At 33.2% G+C, this 12,108-nt stretch overlaps 1 protein-coding gene across 1 annotated transcript in view; it reads right to left on the bottom strand.

Annotated features, from left to right (window-relative positions):
- The window catches only part of LOC134694890 (uncharacterized), a 323,806-nt gene extending 311,698 nt beyond the window's left edge, over positions 1-12,108 (bottom strand). Inside the window, exons 1-2 of the mRNA XM_063555996.1 lie at positions 11,923-12,108; positions 2,764-2,958 (exon numbers count right to left, since the gene is read on the bottom strand). Coding sequence (XP_063412066.1) covers positions 2,764-2,893 — 130 coding nt within the window. The 5' untranslated portion in view covers positions 2,894-2,958; positions 11,923-12,108. The remainder of the gene's footprint in view (positions 1-2,763; positions 2,959-11,922) is intronic.

The raw sequence follows: 12,108 nt of genomic DNA, 5'->3' as shown, positions 1-12,108 counted from the left end.
AATCCGCCACTGTTTAGATCGTTCAGTTGGAGGACTGGAAAGCAGTTATTTATAAAGGGAAATTTTGAAGATTTATAGATATAAGAAGATGGTGCATCAGTTCGAGTGAGACAACTTTCCATCAAAGTAATTATTTGTTTAGGGTAAACCATTATAGATCAAAGTAGGTCCTTAAATACGGAGACTTGGCCCACAGCAAACACCACGCTATATAGGAACAAAACATTACTAGTGTTAAACCAATCAAACAGGAAAACCAACGGTCTAATTTGTGAAGAAAAAAAAGGAGATTCAAAAGTACAGGTCAGATTTTGTCGAATCAATCTGAACGAGGACAGTATGATTCATCTTTGTCACAAGTTAGTTTCATTGTTATCCAATGAAAGTCTTCCATACGTGCGTTGCGAGCATATCGGATATTATTATTTCGGTGCGTTCAATTTGAAATTTTCTAAATGTTATCTATGTGAACAATCATTTTGATAGTTAGCTATTTGATTACGGCATTGTTTATTAATCTCTTTTTGATTAGTTTTGCTTCCAATACTTATTGAGAAATTTGTAAGACGTTACCAAAAACAATTTGAATTTAAGCAATGCTCTTAAAACTGCTAATTTACATACAATACTACTAAGAAGTAAAATCACAAAAAATACTGAACTCCGATCCGAGGAAAATTCAAAACAGAAAGTCCCTTATTAAATGGTAAAATCAAATGATAAAACACACCAAACGAATAAATAAAAACTGTCATATTTCTGATTCATTACTGGCATTTTCAAGTTTTGAAAATGGTGGATTGAACCTGGTTTTATAGCGCTTAACCTCTCATGTGTATGACAGTCCAATCAAATTCTGTCATATTTACAACTATGCGTGAACAGAACAGGCATACTAGGTAAAGTTGTCAAAATATGGGTACAACAGTCTAATATTTATACTAATCGGTACTAATATTGATATAACAAAAACACCGCTATGATATTTTAAAAGTATCGCATTGATATTTTAAAAGCATCGCATTGTTTATTTATGTATATAAGAAAAACACAGCACTTCAAATTTTACACGGACATAAACTTTAGCTTCTAACTAACTTCTGAATGTATATTTAGACTCAATTGTTATTTATATTTGAACAATAAGTTTTAAAGTTAGTATTTTCTTAATTTTTCGTTGCCGAAAACAACATTTTCCGCATGGAATGTCTGCATATTTACAGTTTGATATTAGACAATATCGCTCATTGATATAAGAAAAGTTTTTATCGATACGCTTCTTCCAAAGACTGAGTTTATTAATGTAGGTATTGATTAGAACAAATACAAATATGGACCAAATCAAGTACACCTTTTAGGGTGCGCTCGACCTTAGTGACTCAGCACGAGGTATTTTGGAATTTTCAGGTCATATAAAACTTTTTGCAAAAAAATAAACACTAGGACATCATAGAAAAGCAAGTGAGTAATCTATGTTTCAAATTTATAACAAAAATCTCTATATTAAGGTTCAACATGACAAATGGACAAATAAAGCCGAATTTCTAACTCAAAAATTACTCTGTGTGCAGACTTACCTGTGCAGTTTGGAAAGTTTCAAGGCCTAGCATCCACTAGATATATAAAAGTTACATGTATTTTGCATATCAGATAAAAGATAAAATCTTTTTTGGATATTGATGGGCATTTTTTTTCCTTTATGCATTAGGTGTGAAAATTGACTAAGTTGTGGAACAACTTTGAGATGCTCCCTCAGGTAAAAAAACTGGTTTGTATTGTTTTGATTGTCCTTAATTAACTTGGACAGTAGGTATCTTCACAACTACAGGTGACATAAAGAGTTTGTCTGAGTGCGGAGTGATATTAAAGTAATTCAGGCCTCACGGTCATAAAACTTTCGAGCATGATTTTTGTACTCAGACTTGAAAATCAACCAATCAAATTGCTGGATTTCATGTTTCGAGTATGATTATTGTGCTCCGACCACTGAGCAAAGTTTTATGCCTTCAAGGCCAGGTGTTTGTTTATTTTTACACCTTCTTCAGAAAGGAAATAAAATACCCATCAAAAACCAGAAAAGATTTCAGCTTTCTTAAACACAAATTGCATTTAACTTTTATATATCTACTGGATGCTAGGCCTTAAAACTTTCCAAACAGCACAGGTATATATCTGTACATAGAGTAAATTTTGCGTTGAAACTACGGCCATATTTGTCCATTTGTTATGATGAACCTTAAAGGCTGTGGATTTTCTATAAAAATCTTGATTTATTTGCCACAAAGTACTCTTTTTCTATTAAATGCAATGCAACAGTAAATAATAATACTTTGCATCAAGTTTCCCCCTAGTATATGTTCAAAATGGCCTGTCTCTTTTATTCATTATATCTGTAGTATTGATACAATTGATGTTTGAAAAATTCGTACAAAATGGCTACAGAAGGGTACATAAACCTTAATGACGTACTCAGTTTAAATCTTTCTTATAAACTAATTGAATCAATTAAATAGACACTTTTTAAGTGTAAAAGGTGGTCAAAATCTTTCGTCAGATGAACCTAAAAATTGAGTCCAAAATCGGTCCTTACCGGACCAACTCCTTTGCTGATCTAACATTGTTGGGTTGTTAGACGAATATATATATATATATATACTCTAAACATCAGAAACAACAATTTTAAATCTGCTGTTATTCCGTAGCCGAGATTTTTCAAATATATATACATGTGTATATGCTTTCAATAATGTAGAATTAACTTACCTTCATAATTTATTCCGTACGCTGAGTATCTATCATTCCAGTAATTAGCCCCATTCCAGAGCTGACAGTCACAATAATTTATCATTTTGTATAACAGCGCAGCACACAAAATTACATAAGTATTCAGCATGATTATAATAACTATTTCTTTCTTTTATCTCTCAAATGTTCAACAGTGACGAATCATTCTCAAATCTAAAAAAAAAAAGAAATATACATAATATTATCCCAAAATGTTTATTTACATCTTTAAAAGTAATACTCGGGGGATTCAACATCAATATAGTCTAATTGAGTCCCCTTCTGAAATAACCATACAATATATATTAAACGTGTTTACGTATTCGTGAAAAACTTTAACATGTAAGTAACCTAACACATAAGGAGATAAGTAAATGTGTTTAAAGGAAAATATTCAAAAGGTAGCATTAGGTTTACAATGATGAAAGCCTTATACTTGTATGAATGGTCCTTTTTTTTTTTAATTATTTGTGTAAGTTTTTCGTCCATCTGTCAATATATATATGTTGGTGGACGGTTAGTCCCCGAGGGTATCTTAGCCCAGTAGCCTGTACTTCGGTACTGGCTTGAAAATACGGATTTTTTGTGTTATTAAAATTTCATGTTAGAAATTATCATAAATTAATAAGGAATGTATCTCCCTCATGCAAAGCTCTGATTCCTTTCACGGATTTATCTTTACTTTTTGGACCTTTTGGATTATAGCTCTTCATCTTTTATATAAGCTTAGGATTTTAAATATTTCGGCCACGAACATCACTGAAGAGACATTCATTGTCGAAATGCGCATCTGGTGCAGGAAAATTAGTACCGTTTATGTTATAATTATCAATGCTTACAACTTAGTTTCGGTGTTTTAATCCTAAATAAACTCATCATAGATACCAGGACTAAATTTAGTATATACGCCAGACGCGCTTCGTCTACAAAAGACTCATCAGTGACGCTCGAATCCTAAAAAGTTAAAAAGGCATTCTTGTCGTCTAATTTTTTCACCTGATATTGAAATTAATACATGTACAAGGAAAAAAATATAAAACCACCGACGGTACCTGAGAGGCATTATAAATGTATAAGAAATGATAGCAAATTCAATGATGCGACTGTAAGCCATTAAAAAGCAAGTTTTTTGCATTCTGAAGAAATCAATATCATAATTAAATTTATACACAACACAATTTAAGAATGATATTTTATTATTAAGATATCAAAACATACTAAATCTACACATAATATTAAAATAAACACATGAGTATTATGTATACCACGCTATTTACGAGTTAACATATCTAAACGACGAATCCGCAGGATGAGTTCGTTTAAATATGTTAATAAGTAAGGCGTTGTGTATATGTTTTGTAACATCATTCAAAAGTGGCCTGGTTATATATTATCCAATAAAAAAACAGTGAGAGGTTCATTCTAGTCCGCTGCTTAGCGCGCACACGAGAAAACGATCCCGTTGGGAATACGGCAGATATGACAAAAGGTTTATTTTTTTCTGAGCGACTCGGGTTCCGCTAAAGCACACACCATTTGAATTTTTGGGGGCCTGTGAATTTTTGGAACAAATCATTCCGGCTCTGATTTACCATAAAAAAAGATTCATCCAACAAAATTTTATTGCAACATAATTTGATTGCATTTATCAAATAAAAATACTCCGGCACGGGTAAAACTCTGTGGCTGAGAAATTGCTGATAGCAAGTTTTTGCATTCTGAAGAAAAGTCAGGCAAACTTCTTAAATCTGTATGGAAACCATGTTTTAAACCATGAATCAAAGAATCAGTAAATTTTAGATCAGTTCTAGGGTGTTTGATCAATTCATATTGTAATCTGTGAACGTTGATACGTGTGTATAATGATAGATCATGATTGTGTGTCCTATTTACCTCTTCCTGAATAGTTGCGTCCCAATTTTTTGGGGCCCTTCCTCGTTTTTTGACCCAAGGCATCCATTTTGTGAGTGGTCCTTCTTACATATAATAGACATATGTGAAGATTGTTACACTTTACGTATATGCAACCTCTTTCCCAATTATAATTGTTTCATATTTCTCTACCGTTATACTATGTGTAAGACCTATTGTCCTTTATGCTTGGATAGTTGAGCGTACCAATAAAACCTTCCTTATGAACTAATGAGCGACACAATCCTGATAGATGAAGTGTGCTATGACAATGTTCACAAGTGTTAGGCCTAAGATTAGCTATAAATGCTACAAAATAATGCATTGTTTCAAACAGACCAATCAACAATGATATTGTTATAAATTAAATGTGCAGCAGCTTGTACAAAAAATTAACTGTGGTATTCATAAAATCCCCTGCTACCATATCTTGTAGCCATATTCCCCTATTGTCAATATTCTGTTCAATCTGGGATCCGGTTTATTGGGATACAGAAACAGTTCAATGTTATCACTGCACAGGTCAGTGTAAAAAGGTATTTATAACAGGGATGTAAGATTAACGTCCCTACCTGCTGTAATGGTTTGTCTTAGTTGAGGGGAAATAGTTCCCATGAAACTCAAAGGCAGTGATTCTGCAGAATGCTCGTAACAGGTTCGTTTGTATCTTATTTCAAAAGCAAATCTATTTGAAAAACAATTTATTATACATTGAGTATATGGTAGCAAACTTGTGTCTCTGAACAACAGTGCAAAAACTGTAAAATAAAAAACTTAGGATAGGTAAGGGAATAAAAATTAAGGTAGATAAGGTACAGTAAACACACAGGTCTGTATACTTTTTTGTTTGACCAAAGACCCCTTTTTTACATGACAAAATGAGTTGACGTAAGGCTAAATTTCCGACCCTTCCTAACTCTCCATATGGTTGTATTTTGTGTGGCAGTCAAAATTTATTTCTTGATCTATTTGTCTAAAAGAGGGACGAAAGATACCAAAGGGACAGTCAAACTCATAAATCTTAAACAAACTGACAACGCCATGGCTAAAAATGAAAAAGACAAACAGAAAAACAATAGTACACATGACACAACATAGAAAACGAAAGAACAAACAACACCAACCCCACAAAAAACTAGAGGTGATCTCAGGTGCTCCGGAAGGGTAAGCAGATCCTGCTCCACATGTGACACCCGTCGTGTTGCTTATGTGATTACAAATCCGGTAAATAGTCCAATTCGGTAGGTCACATTCATGAAAGGGAAGGGGATTGTAGTTGCGACGTAAGGAAAATATCCGATATCATTTGTGAAACGGTTATTCCATAACGGTTAACCAACTCGTGATGGCGTCCGTAAAATTTACGAATGGATGATTCCAACTTCACCATTTGGAACTCTTGGTTTAATAGCTTCCTTGTGAGCAGTAACCCTCAAGAAAATCATGATAGGAAATGCAAGCACGGGAATATCGTATCAATTGGGAGATATATACCCCTTATGCAGGTGCTGCTGGAATGTTGCTACTTTGAAATGAAAAGTTCACAATTGGAAAGCTGAAATCATCTCTTTTGTCGTACAGTTTTGTTTTCAACCGACCCTCATTGTCAATTTCTAGATGTAAGTCAAGATATGAAGCCGACTTAACTGTATCTGTAGTATCCTTTATCTCCAATTCGATGGGATAGATGCGTTCCACATAGTCACCAAATTTTGAATTGTTTAGTGAATGAACGTCATCTATATAACGGAAAGTAGAGTTAAAGGATATTTCCAACTTCTTATTGAATATCTCGATTAACACTCGCTACATATATTTTGTTTAGTAAACAAATTAAGTGAGATTATCTTATCTGCAGGTTCGTGTTCAATCCTACGCCACTATAATTTTATTTTCATTTTATATATCATCCATGTTAATCGCCGAGATACATACATATTATAACATAAAAGCTTACCGTATTTCTATCGTTTTACAGTCAAAATTCAGAGTCTGTCCACACTTGAAGTCATCTAACGTTTGGACTTAAAATATTTGTATTACTACAATTACAAACACGTGTAATCTTTATATAATGCCTGCACTTTCATTAAAATTGATAAAACAGGATATGTTTGGTTGAGATCAATATCTAAATTAATTTATAAGAATTTACGACCATAACAGGGAAATATACACCTACATGAAACAGTATATTAATGTTTCGGACCTGAGTATTTGGACCATACGCGTATCGTATGATTAGGAATTATATATAATGGTTCACGTAATTTTTTAGTCATAGTCATAATTCTGTAGGAAACCCAATATCTGTCGACTTTGAAAAATATCTTTACAAAAAATAAAAATTAAACAAGTCGACTGTTCTACTCATAGCAACTTGGACCATTTTTTTTCTATTTTGGTTAATCTAAACAACCGGCCGGGTAAAAAAAAATCATGCAGGACCAAGACTCTTGTAGTTTCACATGCGAAACAAAATGCCGTGAAGATGACGGCGCATTTATATGACACTAGCGGAGAAAAGCTAACACAGTCGGGATTATACTTCGTCAAATTTTTCTCTCCTTACGCCACCGATTTTTTTCTAATCACTAAAATGGGAGCTATTGTAGTGATGACGCGCTGTCAAATTAGCACTTTAAAGCTGTTAATTTTATTCGCATAGAATCATTTTCGATCCGTATACGCCAGTTGTTTCGTAAAAGGCAATTGTATCTACTTTTATGCATTTGGTCAACTTAAAAAAAACTATAATGTCTAATAAATTGTCAAGAGGAATTCACGAAATTTCACTCAAAAATGTTTTTAAAAAATCGAATAAAATATTTCGCGTAAGGGCAAACTAAAAATTTATACAGGTTGAAAACCAATTACTCAAGATAATACACACAAAAAAGGGATTTTTTTTGGGGGGAAGTTATGCATTTTAAAGATCAACTTGAAAAGGCTGTTGTGAAAATTTGCTATACGAACACACCTGCTATGTTGTTATAACTCATTACAAAGGTCACTTTGTTCACGTTATAGTTTAAACATATCTATTGATAGTGGATTGTGAAACAAGTTATTACAACTTATATTAATCTCTATCCACTTTGCGGGTGCGAGTTGTGCCTTGCAGCGGCATTAGCCTGCTCTTTTTTTCGAAATCTTCAAGGGTGTCTTTTAAGTGCAAGAGATATTACTCTCTCTTATCACGGGTTAGCCATTTGTCGTTTCTCAGAACCATACTCGCAAATGGTGTCAAGATAGAGCCGAAAATTCAGCCCCGGAAATATTTTTCCCGAAACGGGATTCGAACCATGAACCTTTTAGTAATCCAATGCGCTAACCCTTCACCAGTCTCTCCTCTCCCAGTTAGACAGTATAACAATAACATACAGAGTAAACAAACATAGGTTACAAGAGCACAGTTATTTGTTTACAGAATAGAATCCTGTACGGCTTATGATTGGACGATACAGGATTGGGATAACTTTTAATCGAAAGCTCATCAAATAAAGTTAAAAAAATGCAGAAAAATTTTATTCATATTTTACAAAGTATAGAAAATATCTTCCATTTCCGCACGTCGGAGCCATTAAAGTATGCCCGTTTCATTAAGCGAAATAACATAGATGATTTTTATGGTGCATGGCCATATATATCGTTTTGGTTGTTATGCAACACTAGCATTTTTTGTAACAGGAAATGCTATCTGTTTTTCTTTAGTTTGTGTAGTCTTTGAGCAAAAAAAAAATCCGAACACTACTGGTACCCTATATATGGAACACGCATTACGAATAATTGCGCTCTTTTAACCTATACACCTAGGCAAAACGGTTTATAAATAAACATACACTAGAATTAGAATAAAGTATTAAAATATTTGTTCGTTGGTTTGTGATAACAGTGTCTCAAGTATCTATTGTATATCTTATTGAAATTTCACATTATCATCATCACATTACATTGTCATTAAAATGTTTCGGCACCCTATGTACCAAACTTGCACTTATATTATGATGCTACTGTTTGGTAATGTTATATAAACTGTTAACAAGGGGATATACTGATTCCTTTTTGTATGTAATTATTCATTTCATATTAGACTACAGAGTGTTGACGGACGGACAGAACAACCGACGGACTATAGTGTTTACAATACAATGCGCCGACTTAGTCGGGCGTATAAAAACTATTCCATTATAAAGTATGATATCTGTCGTTGTCTTGAATTTATCATTATAAAATTGTTAAGTATTTCTAAAACCATTATAGTCTTATGAATTTGAATGTCTTTTTTTGGAATAAAGGGGTGAAAAAACGTATTTCAGTTTTGACGAACGGTTTTTGCTCAGATTTTGCGAAAATTTATCTCTTATTCAAATTCGTCGAGTTTGTTTAATAAAGTACCATTCTGAGTCAATGTGCTTTCCCCTAAGTTTACTGAAATCAGGGATGACTCCGTAAAAAAAGATAATCTGTTTTCATGGTCGATTCTGGCCAAAACTTGATACCAAAATCATTTGGGTATTTAACGTACTACATGTATTATCTTAAAGAAGTTTCGAAAGAAGATAAAAACTTTAAATAAAAATAATCACACGAAAACATCGAGGTCTTTCCCTTTGTAACAGACCTTAATAATAAATTGAAAGAGACATTCAATGCCCTTTAGACTTCATTCAAAGTTAAACACTTCATTGTTTTTTGTTTGGTTAAAGAATTATCATAATAGTATACGGAGTTAAGCCAAATAAAACACCTTTTCAATATTCGTTTAATTTCACAAGCGTAATTTGTTTACATTAGAAATTGTTGTGAAAATATTTATATTTTTAAATATGCGAGTTGTGAAATTTTAGATATATATAGGGTAGAAACTTTACACACAAAAAAATGTCATTACTTATAAAAATAATTTCAAAATGGGGGGAGGGGGGGGGGGGGGGGGGGTGGGGAGGGGTTGCTTTGGCTTCTTTAATTTGATCAATCTACTGAAAACTTTGTAAGAAATAAGTTACACATTTGTATCACTTTATTCAATCTAATGAAAATATACATCTCTGATTTCGTTATGCCCGTCATGAGCACGCGAGTTATTATATAAATATTGCACTTTTACTCATCATTTTTTTCATTTTAAGTTCTGTGCGTGTACCATGTACTCACCATGGCATAAAAGATCCGCAATGGAATGGTGGATATTGACCCCTCAAACTACATTTGTATTACAAATCCGTAGATCCAAGGACCAGAGAAGGCCACCGCATACACCGACAGCGCACTCTGAAAGACCAATACAGGAACTCCTTCTTCCCAAGATCAACCAGGGAATGGAACACTCTACCGGAAAAAGCCACAATATCAGCTACACCAGAAGAGTTCAAGGCCAGCCTTACCATCCTGCCAGAGGCCTCGACAGGAGCTATACACACCTAGAACTCCTTAGATCCCAGATGTACATAGTTTTATTTGTAAATAATTTTCCTGTAAATAGTTTTTATTGATTGAGGAGGGAAGGCCTCATGATTTCACGAGCAAGAGTCATTTATATACACTCAAGAAGTGTCCGACTCTGTACTGAAAGACTGAAGAAGAAGAAGATGTCTTGTGATGTGCTTTTTAACTGGTTTCGAACATTAGGTTAGCAAAGAGCAAAGGTATACCTCTGTACCGAGATCTGAAAGCAAAGTTGTTTAATTGATTGAGTCAAGTGCAAAATATGTCAGGCATATTCAGGTCGAGAATAAATTAGTTACTTTAACTCCGTAAATGGATTGACGGAACAAAGCAAAAAATGAATATCATCTGCAGCGGAAATCTTATATTCAATTCACAAACACAAAGGGATTCCAAATGAGCACAGAATAATCATATAAGTCTAACAAAAACATTCATAACCATACAAGTGTAAAAAAACAGTCATAACCATACAAGTGTAACAAAAACAGTCATAACCATACAAGTGTAACAATAACAGTCATAACCATACAAGTGTAACAATAACAGTCATAACCATACAAGTGTAACAATAACAGTCATAACCATACAAGTGTAACAATAACAGTCATAACCATACAAGTGTAACAATAACAGTCATAACCATACAAGTGTAACAATAACAGTCATAACCATACAAGTGTAACAATAACAGTCATAACCATACAAGTGTAACAATAACATTCATAACCATACAAGTGTAACAATAACAGTCATAACCATACAAGTGTAACAATAACAGTCATAACCATACAAGTGTAACAATAACAGTCATAACCATACAAGTGTAACAAAAACAGTCATAATCATGGCCTTAACATTCTATATTTGTGTTGTAATTCCTTATACCATTTAGATTATTGACGAAAACAGTGACATATGACTGGTTATAAATAAATCATCACGACCGGTTCTTCCATTGTTTTGGGTGAACAGTTTTGTATCAAATAAGATAATACAGAACAATATTTATGTACATTTACACTGAAAAGGTTGAAAACCTATACTCAATAAAAGCTGGAAAGAGACGTCTCACCAGAAATCATGTACAAGTAGAAAGAGATTGAAGTTACGAGTTTATGTGTGAATTAAGTCCGAATTAAGATAAATAAGGAATTTATACGTACTGCAGAATTTGGCTTACAATGTAGAAAACTGATGATATATTGCAAAAAAGTGTAAATCACATTATTTAGAGGTGAGTCTAAATCACATTATTTTGAGGGGAAGTTTCTTTTTTTAATATTTGTTTATAAAGAGACAGTATGTGCTAAAAGTCCTAAAACATTAACATAATAACTAGGTTTCAACCAATAGGAAATGTATGCTTGTTCGTTTATTCATGATGTTTGATTTGTGGAGATGATTTAAGACATATATAGAATTGAGCTGCTTCAGCAACTAGTTTAATTTATCCTTATTTGAGTTTATCTGTCAAAATATGCGCGCAAATAACAATTGCTGAATACATTTTTATACCAATTAATTAAAAAACAAGACTTTTAAATTCCATCAGATATTACATTTATGGACAAGTATGCTAGAATAATAAAACTGTGATACACCTACCATTACTTTTATAGGAAAAACACGAAATTTCCGTTACTGAACATGTATAGTCAGGAAACGCAGGGGTAAAATCAGAAGTCTGTTAACATCCCGCACCGTGTATTCTGATGGACTGAATGTCACACAAGTTTCACTCTCGTTTCTGTTATCACTTAATATATAAAAACTTACTATATCAAATAATAAAAAAAAACTGTCCTGTTCAGACTACTCCCGTTGAATACTTTCAAACTGATCTTATTCAATTCCCAAATTGTCATAGATCAGAAGCATTTAAACACCTCATGGAGATACACACAACAGATATTCAATTGACTTGAAATGGAACGGAATAGCCAATAACCAAACAAATCAGAC

This window comes from Mytilus trossulus, chromosome 13 (genome assembly GCF_036588685.1).
Source record: "Mytilus trossulus isolate FHL-02 chromosome 13, PNRI_Mtr1.1.1.hap1, whole genome shotgun sequence".
Taxonomy (NCBI): domain Eukaryota; kingdom Metazoa; phylum Mollusca; class Bivalvia; order Mytilida; family Mytilidae; genus Mytilus; species Mytilus trossulus.
This window is presented reverse-complemented; position numbering and strand designations above follow the sequence as displayed.